The sequence below is a fragment of the Phycodurus eques genome, chromosome 2 (assembly GCF_024500275.1).
Source record: "Phycodurus eques isolate BA_2022a chromosome 2, UOR_Pequ_1.1, whole genome shotgun sequence".
Lineage (NCBI taxonomy): Eukaryota > Metazoa > Chordata > Actinopteri > Syngnathiformes > Syngnathidae > Phycodurus > Phycodurus eques.
Window position 1 is genome coordinate 9,806,533 of NC_084526.1, and position 18,480 is coordinate 9,825,012.

An 18,480-nucleotide genomic window follows, 5' to 3' on the forward strand; every position below is an offset into this window, starting at 1 on the left:
TCTCTCTCTCTCTCTCTATATATATATATTATAATGCATTAATCGTGATTAATTAATTACAAACAAACAAACAAATTTAAAATAACATTTTAATCACATTTTGTGTTCCAAACAACACAGAACCTGTGTGTGAATTGAGGAGTGAGTCTTTCAAATCACTGCAGGTTCCCTGTGTAAATGCTTACTGCTGGGCTTGCTCACCTTGACACACAGGTTGCGTTCCACTCCAGGTGCCGTTGTGGAGGCACGTCCTCTCTGCGGAGCCAATCAGATTGTATCCTGCCTCACAGCTGAAACGCAGCAGGCTCTTGGTTTTAAACTCTTCCCCTCCTAAACGGGCACCGTGGGGAGGAACCCCCGTGTCCCCGCACATCCCTGGACTCAGACCTTAAGTGAGAAGAGATAGAGTTAATGTTCCTAATACTCTAAAAGCTTGGGAAGGTGCACAAACAACTGGGAAGAAATAAATGCAGACAGCACATACAGAGAACCTCAAAATGTATGTTTATTTTATGTGTATGTAAATGGACAGACGTACACATGGTGTGGCAAATGTGATGTGTTGTTCATGGCCCATAGAATAATTATTACAATGGAAACCCTCCTCAAAATTTTTTTTTTTTTTACGCTGTATGTTTCAACTGGATTTTCTAAATGTAGCTTTACATGTGTATTGAAAAAAACCTTGTGTCATTATGCCTACACAAACTGACTGAACAAATTTCCACACAGCTTAGTGGGCGATTGGAACTTACAATCCATTTTGAATGTACAATATAACTTTTATGCATACTGTAGGTATTATGCAAATAAATAGCTGGTTCTCACACTGTACATATTGGGTATATTATAATTCATCATTATATCACTGTTGATATTGTTATACTTTCCGCTTTGCATTCATTGTACACTGTACTTATCATATACCAGCATTCGTTTTCCTTTTTAGATTAGATGTAAATTTCTTTATATGCTTCCTCAGTGGTCCTATTTGTTTCTTTGTAATGTGTGAATATTGCTGCTGTAACAATGGAATTCCCCTTGCAGAATGAATAAAGTATCTATCAACCTATCTAAGATAAAGGTGCAGAGCAATTTTCCTTATTTACAATCCAATTCAATAATACAAGGTGTTTTGGGGGAAAAGGCATGCATGACATAATATAATTGTATAGTCTTGATTGCAGAGATACACATACTGTATACTGGGGCTTTTATATACACTAAGACGCTCACACAAACTAGCATAACTTTAATAATTAAGGTTATGCTAAATTGTTCTAGCAGCGAGGGAGTGTGGCCCAACTTTAGGAGCTTTAATTCCACCGGTAGGGATTTGTGACTTTAAGAGCTCCCTTCGAGGCTTCCTGCATCTCAATGAGATTCTCCAGCTGCAGGATGGATTCTGTCCTGCTGAGCCTTCTGGTCCGAGGCCAGCCGAGCGAGCTTATTGTGTTCCGGTTGTGGAGACAGTTGACGCTGGCTTTGGAAATGATCAGTTGTAGTGTTATGAGGTGTGCATAATAGCTGCACTTGACAACATGAGTAGCAAACCAGGGCTCTTCCTCTTGTTCCCTTCATCTTCTTCGTTTTGATGTTGACTGGGAATCATAAAGTAAAATGAAAACGGTAGAGTTGGACATTCTTTTGACTATGCGGTATCCTTTAAAATTAGAAATAAATTTGATGACCTCTCTTAGAAAGACATCAAAAAGTCAGTCTGAAAAAAAAAAATTCTTTGGAGCAAGTATTCAATGTCCTCAATGAGAAGAGGCCTTGGAGACATTATGCCCGGGTGCAATACATATTTTTCATGTTTTGGAATGACTGAATGAAAAATTCTAAAAAGAATGACCAAGTCCTTTCAAAAAAGTTTTTCATCTCAGCTGGTTGGTATGCAAGCTGAATGCTAAAATACACAACATATTATACATGAGAGCTCAGGCATACACCAAATTCATAATACTGGCAGTATTACTATCAGTGTACTGACATTTTTTCTTCTCTCAAATGTGATTTATTCCACTTTATTTGGCTTTTTGTTTCAGTTCACCAGGTGTACAGATTCCCCCCACCCCAGAAATTTGATTCATTCCATTTTATTATGCTATTCAGTTCATTTTATTGCTTTGATTATTTTTACATTCATGAGCACTATGTGCTGGTAAAGTCACTTCGGACTTTCTCCACTTATTTATTCATTTATTTATCTATTTGAGGGGGAAAAAAAGTTTGTTTTGCTGCTTTCATCAGATCTGATACGCATCATATTTCCCTTCTGGCATTGATTTGAATTGGGGAGCTACTGGGAGATGTTGTGACCTAGTAAGCTTGTAGATTCAGAAACAACCTGCTTTGCACACCAAAAACATATCTTCATTGTTTGCTACAGCTTGTATTTAGAACAATATTTGTTACCAACTAAACATCCAAACTTATGTGCAACTTATACACATTTGGGTTGAAGCTGTATAGAGCCAAGAGACTTTACCAGTGCAGTAGGGCGGTGACCCACTCCAAGTGCCATCCTCTTGACAGTGGCGTGTAGCATTGCCCACCAGCATCCCTCCTGGCACGCAGGAGTACTGAAGCATAGAGCCATATGTCCAGGTCTGAGTCCCAGGCACGACTACATTTGGGGGCATACCAGGGTCACCGCAGGAAATACCTGGAGAGACGGTTGAGGGAGGTTGAAAGAGAGAAAAGGGGAGTGGTGTTAACATACAAGGGAACGTATCAAAGTATGGATTGCATCTACTGCTGCATTAAGTATTACAGCTGGGTCATTGCTGGAGGAAGACATATGGAAGGGAAGGAGAGAAAAAGGAAGATGGTGAGGAAAGGTGGGTGAGAGTGTGAATAATGGTCCGTGTTTTTGTGTATTTCAAGGCAATAAGTAAATAAATATGTTAACAAGCAAATATCTAGAATGAATGAATAATCATCATAATACATTTGGGGTGGCCGACTGCTTAGCACATCTGCCTCACAGTTCTGAGGACCGGGGTTCAAATCCCGGCCTCGCTTGTGTGGAGTTTGCATGTCCTCCCCGTGCCTGCGTGGGTTTTCTCTGGATACTCCGGTTTCCTCCCACATCCCAAAAACATACATGGTAGGTCGATTGAAGACTCCAAATTGCCTGTAGGTGTGAATGTGATTCTGAATGGTTGTTTGTTTATCTGTGCCCTGCGATTGGCTGGCAACCGGTTCGGGGTGTACCCCGCCTCTCGCCCGAAGATAGCTGGCATAGGCTCCAGCACGCCCGCGACCCTAGTGAGGATAAGCGGAACAGAAAATGGATGGATAGAATACATTTGGAATCAGATATGTGCCAAATCGAATCACACTACATGTCTTAAATTTAAAAAAAATAATAAAACAAATACATAAACAAAAACAAAAAATATGACTTAGAGAGCTATAATCTAACTCAAGCAAAAAAAAAAAAAAAAAAAAAAAAAACATCTTGGGATTTTTGTGGGGTGTAGGCCAAGCTAGCTAGCTAACTGCACATCACAACTGCAACAAAAAAACGCCGATGCAAACAAAGGTGCTCAATTTCTTATGTACTGGGGAAGGGGTAACTAAGGCTGGACTCAAGCACGTCACATGGCACCGTTTTAGCCACGCACACAAAAAAAAAATCAAGAAATCAAAAAGAAATCGTGAAAACTGAAATGGTGAAATAGTTTAACGTTATATATACACAATCTTAGCCAGTCTTAGCACATTTTCCCAGCAATTATCTTTAAACATGAATAATGTATTTAGAAATAAATTTGGGAATTTACTTTACAGGCTCTTTAAGGAGAAATTCTAGAGATTTGTGTCAAGAAGATACACTTGAAAGACATGTCACAACAAGTCTTAAATTGGTTAATATGTTTTTATATTGAGTGTCAATTAAGAATGCTATGAAATGAGATACACACATCTACGAGTTCTGCTGTATTTTGGGCATTGGTTGATATCTAAACTTGCCCTGGTTGCATGAAAGACAGCTACTGTATGTGTGCCCTTGTCTACAGTGCCCCCATGGAAGAATAGAATAACACTTTAGAAAAATCTCAAATTCTAGACAGGAAAATGCACACATACAAAATGACACTTATGCCCACACAACATGGTCTTTCTTCGATTTTATTCACAAAAATCGCGAGCTCAAAGCTAACACACAATGAATAAAAAACACCGTTAAAGAGCTAATGAAAATTTCCATCAAACTTGTGGCACTAATACCTCTCAAAATAATGAATATTAGTACACAAACACTGTATAAACACATACAAACAGGCAATATAACAATACTCTCTGGCATATATTCTTCAAACGCTGTGAAAAACGAGCTACAGCAACAATATTCGACTGTGACTTCTACTTTCTTTGCTACCGCAAGTGTGTATCTCATTTTGTGTACCACACTGTCCTTCAAAGGTCAAGACATGCACAGCTGTTACTTTATGTAACCCATTGGTTAATAATAAATGGGTCAGTTTTTCTCATACCTACCGTTGCTGATTATTGTTCTCTGTTTGAATAATATCACTTGATCAAGCCTTTTCCAACATTCCATTCTACAAAATAAGTTAATTATGTATGAGTATTGCTGAAATTGGATCGGACTGATATCGGTGTCGGCCAAAACTCAAAGCTGGATTATCAGGATCGGATCGGAAGTGAAAAAGTTGGATCGGGACATCCCTCGTGAGCACTAATAATTTATTTCAAATGAATTTCACTTTAACAGCAAAACTTTTAAACTTTTATCTCCTTGAAATCCTTCCATAATGTCAATGTGCGGGACATCACAGAACAACATTTCGTCTTCAATTTTGGAAAAATTTACATTTTACAGAGGTCAGGTTAGCACAGCTCTAGATGACACAGATAAGAAATTGCCCTCGATATTTCTGTTTCTGCCAAACAATTGGTCCAGTGACACCAAGCCAAAGTTGGATTACTTCATCCTCTCCTTGCCCCCCCCCCCCCCCCCCCCACCAATCTTTTGATAAGACCTTGTTCCTGGAATTGAATGCCCCATGCTTCACATCTATCTCACATTCTTTGTCCCATTCCTCATTTCTACATCCATGCTACCATGTACTCATTCTAACATGTTGGGGCTTTCAGAATAAGATATGTTCCCTCTATTACATTTCACTTTAATCTCTATTGCTTATCAGCCACATACACTCTGTTCCAAAAGTATTGGAACTTTAGATTCACTGGAGATTGAAAACAATTGGGCATGGCACCAAAACTTGATGTGACATTTCAGGGGGTGTAGTTCGTTTAAACGTTTAACTAAGAACATTATTTAAAAAGCAAGCACCAATTTTTTAGGTGATGGAAAGTCATTGAAACAGATAGACAAATAGATTAAAGTAAATACGATTAATGACATGTTTTATTACTAAGATCCCAAATAGCATGCACACACTGTGGTCTGCATGATCTACTAAGATTTCAATCTTCTTCTAAGATTTTAAATAGTTGGCACTAAATTGTGTGTGTACTCACTCTAATAGATTGCACATGCAGTTGGCAACAGGTGTAAAAGCGCTGAAACCTGCGGTATTTAAAGCAGGGTTTTGCATTCTAGGCAGGGCTTACGGTTTTTCCGTGGAACAATTGGGAGACAGAGCAACGCTGATGGATGGAATTAGAAGTGGTGGTGAAAGAAAAACAAACATATTACTGAGTTTCAAGACATAAATTGATTGTGCCAGTAATTTTGGCATACAGGCATGATTTCTTTATTTAACTCATCCTGAATGTTTGGCAATGAGATGTAGTTTGTGCTCATCATGCATAACATTACGTTTAAACAGTACACCTGAAAAACTGCTGTAGTGGAGGCCAGCACTAACTGTCACAGCTTGCTGATATGACCCGGACACATGGAATCTTGATCTCCCATACCGTATTCATCTTTTGATGTGCAACCAAAATGGTAACCAAGTCTCAAGCATGAGGGCTGTATTTTCATCGACGGGGATCCACGGCGGAGCGCAATACGGATGTACGGTATCTTGATTTTTGTGCAACCACAAGGCTCCCTGCGCATGTTTGCCAATTTGGCAGACCAGTCTGCGACAAGCTGGGCATACCAGCACAATGAGGGTGTGTCCTTCGACATGCGCCCAAGCGCGGTGACAATTTGTTGGCAGAAAGTTGGTCTAAACTTACCCCTGCCGGGACCATGTATATGTCCAACGTAGGTAGACCGCTGGTCTAACACAATTTTGGTGAATTTGATCAGGGTACAGGTAGACAGATTCTGAGCTACGCGGACAAGTGTAATGGATGTCAGACGTTACTCATTCATAAATATGTGAACAGCTAGTATTAAACCCTCTGAATCATTGTAGAAATAAATTTGTGGAACGCAGGATAAGCGGTACAGAAAATGGATGGATGGATGAATGGATTATTATTATATTTTTTACATCATCTCACTGGCCGGCACTGGAGGGCAACACGAACAATCGTAGGTGTAGGGTGGTCTTTAAGTCCCCTCTTCACGGCACAGATATTTGTGCTCTCCTTTACATCATCCGTCCGTGGAGGTCTGCTTGCAGTTCCGTTTAAACGTACATTGTGTGCTTTGACCTCCTGGACTCACGCAAATCAGTTTCTTCTGCTGACATGTCAAAGACTGTGAGTGCGGTTCTGGCCCACCACATTTAAAGGGAATGAGAGGAGCCGCTTTGATTGGACAGGATTTGAGTCGGCAGGGATCATGCTCCCGTAGCGCAAATGTCCCTCTTTTAAGATACGTTGGGGTGCACTGGTCTAAAAAATGATCAATAATGGAAGGAATGGAACCCACCTCCGTCCAGTTATGCCACGCGTTGCGCCGGACATACGCCAGTCACAAAAATAGAGCCATTCGTCTTCCTTTGAAGGTCTGTTCAAAAGTGTGATTGGGCAGAAATGTTCTCCTTTTCCAAATTGTTATTTAACCCTACCCTCACACAAAATCACACACCCACATGAACAATTCATAACTTTTCAGGCTCTCCTTTGAACCCACTCATGTTCTCAAGTCTTTTAGCTGCATCAAAAAGCCATTCATCTCAGATAACATAAATGATGAAGCCCTTAATTGGGCAAGGTAGCATATGTGATTATTTGAGTTGGTATTCAAAGAGCATAAAAAAAACCTCTCTATTAGGCAATAAAACAACCAAAAATTATAGTATGTATAATGAAAGCTAATGAAGTACAGTACAAGATTTGACATTTTTAGGAAATGAATAGATTGTCTTTTATGGTAGCCCTCTATCTACCCATTGTTTGATGATCATTAAATAAATTGTTGTGACAATTTTCTTGAGTGTTAATTGATTGAATTTGATTTTAAGGTAAAACTATTTTTAGGAGGATTAACAGTCTATACTCACCCAAGCATCGAGGAGTTGGCCTGTCCCAGCGTCCATCATGGAGGCAGGTGAGGAGCGGGGAACCGAGTAGGTAGAATCCTCGTTTACAGTGGATGGCCACGGTTATACCGTAGCTAAAGATTTCTGGGTAATGTAGTCCAGACTGCCGTACACCATTCTCCACGTGCCCTGGATCAGAACAGTTTACCACTGGCAAGAAAGGAGGACAAATGAACAAGTTAGAAAATATAATTTGATGGAACAAACCTAACAAAATAGATGTTTTCTGTGTGTGTAGCTCCTTTTCGGGTACTTTTGACTATGTCGTCATTCTTTGTGAAACTGAGTAAATTTTAACTTCACTCGAAGTATGTTTCAACTTCACTCACAGTATGTTATGCTTGAAATAATACAAATGTGTTCTCCTGAAACATTTTTCTTTTTAAAAAGTCTTGTAGTATCATGTTATATATCTTTTCAGTGTGTCCCAATACTATTTTGTATATTTTCCTGTCACTAAATAATGACACAATTAGTCATTCATTTTTAGGAGAGGTCCCTCTGATGTCCATTAGCAAAACAAGCAGTATTAAAGAAGTCTTCAAGGCAGCGGGTCCATTTTGTTCAACAGTCTTTGGCCTTAATGTCAGTAAAAAAGTGTAGTTTTGTTTTCTACATGTCACTGGGGAGACGAACATATACTCTGATTCAAGTCCAAGGGGGGAATATGAATATGAGTGTTTGTGTGTGTACAGTATGTATGGACACCCAAGGGGAACAAAAAAGCCTCTTAATTGACAGTTCCTACTGAGAGGAAAGAGATGGCGGAGAAAGCAAAATGTGAGGGAGTTAGATAAATTCCTTGAATGAAAGACATATGTGTACAACTCTGCCGTATCGATCAGCCCCCGTGATCGAGCAGCGCATCCGAGTGTTTGCATGATTTAATACATCATAACTGTTAAACCACCACAAGTTTAGTGGGGATTGGTAATGTTAAATCCACACACGGTTAGCCGAGTAGAATGTGTCTCTGGAAATATATCGTACATTATGTGTGTATGGGTGAATTTCTATGTTGAGACTCACATACGGTACCACAGAAACACACACTGGTCATAACATTACGTAGACCTGAACAACTAGTCATCCATTCTCTACACCACTTTTCCTGTTCGAGACGTAATACTACACCCTGGACTGGTTGCCAGGCAATTACAGGGTACATATAGAGACAGACAACCATTTACACTCTCATTTGCAGTCACTGAGTGGGAACTGAACCCACACTGCCTCCACATAAGTCAGGAAAATGAACCACTACACCTGCACAAATGAGGATCAACAAAAGACCTGCATTCAACTCTGAAAAGATAATAATCTTCACTGTGAGCTTACACATGCAATTTGATAATAATGGTAGTGTATTAATTATAAAGACATAACTGCATAACAATATAACACAGATAAAATACTTTTAAGGCTAAATGCATTTTCATTCTTCACACTCATATTTGATAGTGCATACATATGCATTCATTAACATATTGCTTTGTTTATCTTGCTACCTTTGCAGAGAGGTAGGGGGCTGCTCCACTGGCCATTTAGTCGACACTGAGCGCGTGCATTTCCACTAAGGATGTAACCTTTATTACACGTAAAGTTGACAACATCGTTGAGGTTGAACTCGCTGCCGTTTGTCTGCCCATTGACTGGGTTTCCAGGGTGACCACAAGTTATGGCTGAGGGAAGAGAGTAAAGCCGTGACAAATTGTCAGTGAAACGTCAATTGAGACAAATTGATACTCGGTCATTAAGTACATCTGCACAATGGAATTCAAGCCAATACAAGAGTTATACAAAAAATAATCACTCTCAGCGTCAGAAATATATTTATACCTATTCTTATTTTGACGAATAAGTAAATTTATCGTTGATATTTATTCTTCTTGGTAACTACAGGCTGATCTGCATTTGAAATATCACATACAGTACTTACGGACACAAACAGGTGTTGTTCCAGACCACCGATGGTCTTGTTGGCAGATTCTGACTGATGTGCCAATCAGGCGATATCCCAGCATGCACTGGTACACCACTGTGTCGCGGTAACTGGAGCCATCACCGCTAATGTGCCCATTGATGATAGGATTTGGAGAGTCACAGTGGCCAGCTAAAGGGGGGAAAAATCAATTAGATTGGAATTCTACATCAAAAGATGCATGCAAGTTACGGAAGTGAAAAGTCACAAAGATGTATATGTTTTGATTTATTTTGTTGACCTTGTGGAATATAATTTTTTGAAGAGCGAGTGCTCAGATGGTGGCACGTGCTATGTTCGCACGTGCAACATCCAGGCTGAAACACATTCAAATCACTTTAGATGGTCTTGAGTCAGTGCTTTGAGGGGTGAATAGGGCATTATGTGATCAAATGTGTCAGTAGTAAGTCATCTGAGTTCACTAGGGTATGTCAGCGGATTTTCGTGTTTTTGGTTGATCTAAATTTCATTGATCACATCTAGACACACACAGCTACTACTGTATGGTCAAAAATATTGCAACACCTTGCTATTCTACCTAAATAAACTGAGCTTTTCCCACTTTGCAGCCACAGCAGCAACAGGGAATTTTGGAATGTGTCTGTGGAATGTTTTGTCTATTCATTCGGTTGAACAGCGGTCACTGATGTTGGACCTGAGAGACGGCGTTTCTCGCAATCTCTGTTCATCTCAAATGTTTTTGATGGAAGGCTTCTATCACATCAAACTCACCTAAGCATGTCTTTACGGATCTTGCTTTGTGTACTGGGAACAGAAAAGTACCGTCATTTCTCGTGTATAATGCGCACCTATGTATAATACGCACACCCAAAGTTGACCTCAAAATTCTGGAAAACCCTTCTACCTATCTATATATATTACAATACGTGATTTTGCTTCTACGCATATGATCAAAACATTAAGTATTATCTGTATTTTGTTAGTTTAGAATTATTCTTAAGTTAAGCACTTTATTTGAACACATAATACTTTCTTTTTATTTATTTGCTATTATTTTGAAATTCACAGCCCTACTTTTATTTAGTAAATGAGAAAGCACACAGTTGTGCTCATACGTTTGATTACCCAGGCAAAATTTGTAAGATGGGTACAATTCTTTAAAGAAAACATGAAGGGCCAAGGTGAAACACATTTAACTTTATTTTAATGGGATTCAAATTAAACTGTCAAGCATTTCACAACAGTATTATCATTAAACAAAACATAACTATAAAGAAATTAATGATGCTGGTTATTCAGTCATCAGTCATATTTAAAAAAAAAAACAATATTTCACAAATTCTGCCAGGGTATGTAACTTATGAGCACAACTTTATATATATGCAGTCATACGTACCCCTGTTATATTGGAATTAAAGTGTAGGCTACACATTTTTCATAACCTCTAGGTGGCGGTGGCATATTTTAATGAAAGTGTACACCTTTATTATAACCTCTAGGTGGCAGTGGCTTATTGGAATGAAAGTGTACAGTTTCTTCACAACCTCTAGATGGCGGCATACATTTAGAAAATGTGAAAGTTTTTTTTTATTTTATACCTATAATGCGCACTATTTACTTTTGACAGTTATTTATTTTGGGGGGGGTGGGTGAAATGCTCATTATACACAAGAAATTACGGTACCTTACAAGATACCTTAGTTAGTAAAACTAATTATTAAGATTGAGGGGTAACTGCGTAGCGCACACCAAGTGGTGAGATTGTTTGCTTTACAGCTCTGAGGTTCGGGGGTTCAAATCTCGGCTCCAGCTTTCCTGTGTGGAGTTTGCATGCAGGGTGAACCCCACCTCACCCTAAAGTCAGCTGGGATAGGCTCCAGCACTGTTGCGACCCTAATCAGGACACGCAGTATAGATGGAAGGACGGATGGATGGATGGATGGATAGGTAACTGAGTCTAGCCCAGCCCCTGATTAACTATTAATATAGAGAGTTTTACAAATAAAGCACTGTGTGAAGTGGAGTGCTTAGTTTGGACATAATGGGCATTTGTAATTCTAACTCGTTTTATTTAGACTTACCAAGACACCTGGTCTCAGAACCACTCCACAGCCCATTGGCTCCACATTCTCTGACATGAGACCCCACCAATGTGTAACCATGATTACACATAAAGATTGCAGTTGCACCAAATGTGGTCAGTGTTCCTAGTTTGGTGCCAAACGGTGGAGAAGCAAGATCCCCACAGGATAAGACTACAAATCACAATAAGAAATTCATATTGACAATGTAAAAAAAGCCAAGATGTTAAATAATAAGAAACATGGCAATATGTAATTCATTTTAAAATACGTGAGCCTCTGGAATAGAGTGTACTGTACAATGAAATACAATTATAATTCCAAATAGAACAAAACAACTAAACCTACAATAAAACTGTGGGAAATCCTTTTCTGCAGCTACCTGTGGACACACAGAACTTACACTTACTCTTGCATGCTGCTGGGTCATCTGACCCCTCCCAAGTCCCATTGGCGAGGCAGCTTAGTGTCCGATGTCCTGCCCCGAAAGAATACCCTGTTAAGCATTCCAACATAGCCATGGAACCAAACTCTCCCAGTGTACCAGACAGCAGACGGTAGGTCACGTGATCTGACAAGGCGCCCTCAATGCTGGGACAGTGGATGGCTGGGAAATACATATAAGGTCAAAAGAGTTGAAATAATGAAGGGAGCAGTTAATGATGGTGGCTGCAGCATAGCTTTTGAGGAGCTGACTGATAGGATTTGCTTTAAGGACAGGAATGTGGCTGGTTTAAGACAACAAATATATATATTTAAATTGTAAGTGGTTGCTGGCAAGCTTCCTGAACTCCGCCGAGGTGCCCTTGAGCAAGACTACCGCGTGGGTGGTGCTAATGTTAACTGACAATAAATGACGAGAAGAAAAAAGCCTGTCCTAATGTACTCGCATTGGCCCGCATGACCGAGTATTTCAGTGCCATGCCAGCCAGAGATTATTTGACATTGAGCCAGATGTTGACTGTTGGGAGCCAAGTGGATAAGTTAGCATAGTGAAGAATCAGTGAAGTGCAGTCAACTGCTATTGTTAGCTGCTCCCGCTAGCCAACCACTTGGCTAGCTGCTATTGTTACTCGTCATCAAAAGTTCAATATGAATGTTAAAGAATTGCCCATGATTAATACAAATTTAATGATGGCAGCAGTTGGACTCAAGAAAAACTGCATTTTATTTGGCCTTGCAGGTGGCCATGTGCCACTGTTATCATGTTAGAATACTGTATTAGAAGTATGACCAATATAGCCATCAAAACGAAATCTTGCTCCTCTCCTTTTAAGGCTACAGGTTTACCTCTCTTTACTGCAGCCACCCACTAGGAACTTCATAATTTTACCATGAACAGAATATGATGAGTGTGATGCGATAGAGGATTCTGAACATTCTTGAAATAAATCACCCACATACTGTAGCACTCCCTCTTTCCCTCCAATCACAAGAAGTAATACTTACAGAGACACCTTGGGGGTGAGGCTGAATTACTCCAGCTCCCATCCTCCAAACACATTGCTGTAGCTGGAAAACTGGGCTCAAGGTGATAACCGTGTTTACAGTGGTAGGTCACCTGACTGCCCACGTTGTAATGGTAGGCATAGAAGCTGCCATTTCCTGGTGACTGGGGGATTCCACAGGAGATAGCTGCCAATCATAAAGAAAAGTGTTGTGGAACTACTCATGCAATCTATCATGTGAGAACAATTGGCCCTTTTAAGACTATTGGATAGCGGTGCCTTGAGATATGAGTTTCATTTGTTGCGTGACCATCCTCGTAACTCAAAACGAGCACATCTCAAATCATCGTTCTCAACTGACATGAATGGTAATGTGGTTTTTTTTTTAAATGAGAAAAATGGCACTCTAGACTTTATAAAACCAAACAGTAATGCCATAATTAAATAGAATCTAAAGAATTAAAAGCATTTTTTGCTACATTTTTGTTGTTCGACATTAAGCTGTATGTGCATCACGGCCACCTGGGGACAGCAGAATTCAGACATGGCGAGTTTCATGACTGACTCAGTAACTGCAGCAATATTAGTCATTTTACGCAAAGGATAAAGAATAAATGATTGTATTATGGTGCCTGTCTACATGTGTTGCTACACTGTTTGTGTCCAAATATCCATTGCTTAAAGGTTTATACAACACCATAACACCAAGCTAAAATGACTATTACGGCAAAAAGTATGTGGTTGTTTTAAACATGCGACACGTAATTCTCTTTGCTATATGTTTAGTTTGACATTAAACTTCAACTGGGAGCTTCTTTTAGAAATTTTTTTCACGATCTGCCAAACTGCTGCTTGTTGTGAGGTGAACAGAGCTGAGTTCACTGACATCGTACAGCACCTGCGTCTCAATTTTTTTGCCCGCAAATCACAGCAAAAATTCAGCCAAACAATGGCACATATCGCCCAAAACTCGCTGGGTTACTCGCATCTCACAGCACCACTATACTTACAAGTGTTTATAATATTACCTTGACAGAATGGTGGAGGTGTGTCCCATTGGAAAAGCCCATCGGGGTAGAGTCTACAGGTAGAATTTGTAGAGCCGACCAGACGGTAACCATGGTTACAGTAGAATTGGAGTCTGCTAACTGGTCGGAGTTTGGTTCGGTTGACAACGCCTCCATTTGCTGGGGGATCATTAATACTACAGTATGCAGCTGAAGAGACATCGAGAGATAAAGCCAAAACAAAGAAAGAATCAGTACGTTTTGGCATTCAAACAGCAAACCTTTTCAGGGTGGGTGGAATGACTACTCTCCCACACATGACAACGGAGTCAGTAATTATCATTTCCAAGTCGGATATTCATCCATTTAAGAAGTATCTTACATCAGCCTCTCTCAAATATGACTCATATGGCCTTTCGTCTTTCATTAACATCTGTTTGAAAATGCACCTGCTCTCTCTGCACCACGTTATACAATGCAAATCGATAGGGGATAGGTACTGGCTTCAAGTACAGTACTTACTCCAATAATACTACTGTACAGGAAACCAAATTGGAAATATTTTACCTCTACCAATCTTTACCAAATTTCTTCAAGTTAAAAAAAAAAAAATAATTAACTAGACTCTGCTACCATGGTGGCAAGGGTGGCAAGGGGATCATTAATAGATTCAGGTCATGTCATTCAAAAGCCAGTTAATAGTTCCATCATTGGAAGCTGACTTTTGATGAAGAACTCTTACCATACATATCAACTTGCAGTTAAAATTATTAAAATTTCACTGTAAATTACACACATTTTCAAATTGTGGTAACTTTTGACAGATACTCCATTTTCAGTAAACAGTGATTGCTTTGTGTTGCACTATTTCTATTGTTCTTATTTTTGTGGTTCAATGCAAATTATACATAAGTTTTTACATTCTGTAAATAATTATAATCTATCAAGGTGGTTGAGTAAATACAACTTTACTTAGACTATCATTAACAATTGGAAGGGGCCCAGTGGGATAAATTGTCTATCACCATATATTTCTACAGTATAAATAGCAAGTAGTGTCTACATGCACTTTTCTGATGGGCACGTTGATCAATCAAAAAAAAAAGAAAAAACAGAAAAAAAAATGTCTTCGCAATTTATACTGTATAGCGTATAGGAGTGCATGTACCTGTATATCGTATCTTGAATCCTCTCTTGTTGGTTGCATGGTCAGTGGACCAACGTAGGTAAAGCTGATTGGTTTTTGAGGTGAAGTTGAGCTGAGATGAATGATTTCCACTGAGAGCCACGAGCAAAGGGCTCTGCCCCGAGGATCCTGCAAGGAGCACATGAATAAAACACCCGATGAAGCGACCACTGTGGACAGAGTCAATCCTACGTTACAGATTGCATGGATAACTGCATAATTTGTTTTTTTCACCTGGGTAGCAGTTCCATTACTATCATAATCCAATAATAATAAATGTGCAATATTGTGCCAACCAAAAGAGATGAAGCAAGCCTTTCAGTATGTTTAAATTATGTGCACAAATTATTGCTATGAATGTGATTTTTGTAGTTGTTACATTGTTTTGCAGTTATTTATTCATCAAGCTATTGCAAACCTGTGACACCTATTGACTTATTGTTCTCATCTGTACCACAAATGCACAAGCTTTTTTTTGGCAGAATCAAAAATGCCATAATTGTGTTTATCGTTTTAATGTAACAGCCAGCAACCACTGAAGAAGCTTTAATAAAGATACAGTTTAATGTTGTTTTGTTCTTTCCCGAACATCATTAGTTTTTGTGTGGTGAAATTAAAATAAATTTGTAAACATCTAAAGTTATCAAATCTCTATAAAATACACATGCGAGCATGCGCACGCACGCAGGCAGGCACGCACGCGCGCACACACACACACACACACACACACACACACACCCACACACAAATGTGCTCTGCAAACTTTTAGATTTATTGTTATGTAACAGATTCGGCTCTCCTGGGGGGAAATTTTGCACATTGCAAATGAGAGCTAACTACTGTGACTCTTATTAGCGGTGGTGATGTTTTTCATGAACAAATGAAATAAGCAGATGCGTGTGTGTGTGTGCGTGCATGTGTGTGTTTGTATGTGTGAAATAAGAGATGGAGAGGTCGGCTTTGTGTACCGTCAAAAATTTCCAGCTCGTCAAATTGCTTCTCACTTTGGAACATCTCAACGTAGATATTGATGATGTATCCTGAGAGACAAGACAGCCATTTAACTATAGGCAACTATGAGCTGTAGAAAAATGAGGATTGTTTATTCAACATGTTCATGATTAAGGTTGTAGAACTGCAATGCAAATTTTGGTTCCCTCATTTAGCAACGTGATAATAGAAACACAACCATAATAAACATACTAACTTTCTGAAAACCTCAATCAATTCTGAGCACTATTATCGCTGCAAAGGTAGAAGTTAAGTTGATCTCACAGAATACAGGTGTACCTATTGACGTGGCAGGTGATTGTTAACACAATGCCTACTAGGCCAAGTGTACCTGGAAGCATGTGCAGTAGCCAGGAGCAGGTCTGACTGTTGGGATAGTTGCTGGGAAACATAGGACTCAGAATGACTCCTGATGATGAAGACCGCTCCTCGTTGGCTGGACACTGGGCTGGAAGGGTAAGTACGCACTAACATGTTATAAACCATCTCAGGATAATAAACTTTATTGTGCAAACTACATCTCCAAGTAACACGTTATGAGGTTTTCTCAAGGCTTCATTCAAGGTTGTCTTCCTTTTTACAAGTCCACTCGGTATACTTACCCAAAGTCTAGTAACTGGTTTTATAGAAATTCATTATCTGTTTACACTGGATGTGTGACAATCAAACAGTGTGCGGATGCAGTCTTCTCCATCCATTCATCAGCCTTGAGTAAAAACAAGTACACTGGAAGGACCACTCTCTATATGTGATGACTATTATAGAGGCACATAAAGAGGAGGTGAACTCTAATTGCGCCCAAGGAGCACTTCAGTTGCTTGATGCTATTGTAAGAGCACAGTGTTCCTAGCTTTTAACACAACGGAAAACAGCAACGGTGAATACCATGCCTCTCAGCAGCTCTTCTGCTGCAAAAGGAACAAAAAGTGATGCATACTAGAGCTTACTTTTCTGACGAATTCCACAAACCGCATCAAATTCCTTTCCGGTCTACGTGTTGATTTTCTCGAGACTCACAGAGTCTAAATGCTACATCATTGTCTAAATGATTAAAAGAAGATACATAAATGTACATAAGAAAATCAAAATAGTTTATTTAGCAACTGTGATGTCAAAATAATAATAAAAAAGTGTGTACAATAAACAGAAAATTGTATGTTTTCCCTCATTTTTTCAGATGTGAACGTCTGGAACAATATGTTTTGCATTTTGAGTGAAAAATCAATAAACATTTCTGGGACAAGATGTATAATTTTCACAAACTATGATCTACTGTGGCGGCACGGTGGACGACTGGTTAGAGCGTCTGCCTCACAGTTCTGAGGACCCGGGTTCAATCCCCGGCCCCACCTGTGTGGAGTTTGCATGTTCTCCCCGTGCCTGCGTGGGTTTTCTCCGGGTACTCCGGTTTCCTCTCACATCCCAAAACCATGCATGGTAGGGTAATTGAAGTCTCTAAATTGCCCCTAGGTGTGAATGTGAGTTTGTTTATGTGTGCCCTGCAATTGGCTGGCAACCAGTTCAGGGTGTACCCGCCTCCTGCCCGAAGATAGCTGGGATAGGCTCCAGCACTCCCACGACCCTTGTGAGGATACGTGGCTTGGAAAATGGATGGATGATCTACTGTAGGCATAAAACAAATCTATTTACATTCTGTTGTTTCAGTGTTGTTGTTCTTTTGAATTCCTTTGTCCCACACAGAATAATGAGAAAAAAAACACAAAGAAAACTGTTCACAAACCACTCGCACTAATGGTGATTTTGATATGACACATCATATTTTCACACTTATTGAAAAGTGTAAACTGACAACAGCCGCAAAATTCATCATTTTCATGCAGCGTACATTAATGCTCACAATAATGCATCTATGTTAATACAGGAATTCTCTGTCACTATAGCTGTACAATTGTGTTTCCTTTTCATTGTGGCCCTAATGTTCATTCTCTCACATTCACACCTACGGGCAATTTATTGTCTTCAATTAACCTACCGTGCATGTTTTTGGGATGTGGGAGGAAACCGGCCTAGCCGGGGGGAAAACCCATGCAGGCACGGGGAGAAAATGCAAACTTCACACAGGCGAGGCCGGATTTGAACCCAGGTGTGAACATTTGCATACATTAAATTTATGATTAATGTATGATTTGGAAGTCACATGCTGCCTTACCTTGACATGTTGGTGGCGGGGCCTCAAACAGTAAATGAGAGTTGAGCGTACACATGAGCTCCGCCTTTCCAACAAGTGTGTATCCAGGGAGACAGCGATAAGCCACAATATCGCCTTGAAAATTGCATATAAAGTTAATGTTTCATTCATTCATTCGGAGTAGGTCTAAACATGGGGATATTTAATGAGA

At 39.6% G+C, this 18,480-nt stretch overlaps 1 protein-coding gene across 3 annotated transcripts in view; it reads right to left on the minus strand.

Annotated features, from left to right (window-relative positions):
- LOC133396537 (CUB and sushi domain-containing protein 1-like) overlaps positions 1–18,480 on the minus strand; it is a 620,476-nt gene that overhangs the window by 39,281 nt on the left and 562,715 nt on the right. For all 3 annotated transcript variants that reach the window (XM_061666524.1, XM_061666517.1, XM_061666531.1), the window contains 13 exons: positions 18,291–18,404; positions 16,452–16,568; positions 16,078–16,149; positions 15,092–15,238; positions 13,945–14,133; positions 12,918–13,103; positions 11,878–12,075; positions 11,469–11,642; positions 9,385–9,558; positions 8,954–9,127; positions 7,407–7,595; positions 2,492–2,668; positions 202–387 (listed from right to left, as the gene is read on the minus strand). In XM_061666524.1, the coding sequence (XP_061522508.1) occupies positions 202–387; positions 2,492–2,668; positions 7,407–7,595; positions 8,954–9,127; positions 9,385–9,558; positions 11,469–11,642; positions 11,878–12,075; positions 12,918–13,103; positions 13,945–14,133; positions 15,092–15,238; positions 16,078–16,149; positions 16,452–16,568; positions 18,291–18,404 (2,097 nt within the window). The remainder of the gene's footprint in view (positions 1–201; positions 388–2,491; positions 2,669–7,406; positions 7,596–8,953; positions 9,128–9,384; positions 9,559–11,468; positions 11,643–11,877; positions 12,076–12,917; positions 13,104–13,944; positions 14,134–15,091; positions 15,239–16,077; positions 16,150–16,451; positions 16,569–18,290; positions 18,405–18,480) is intronic.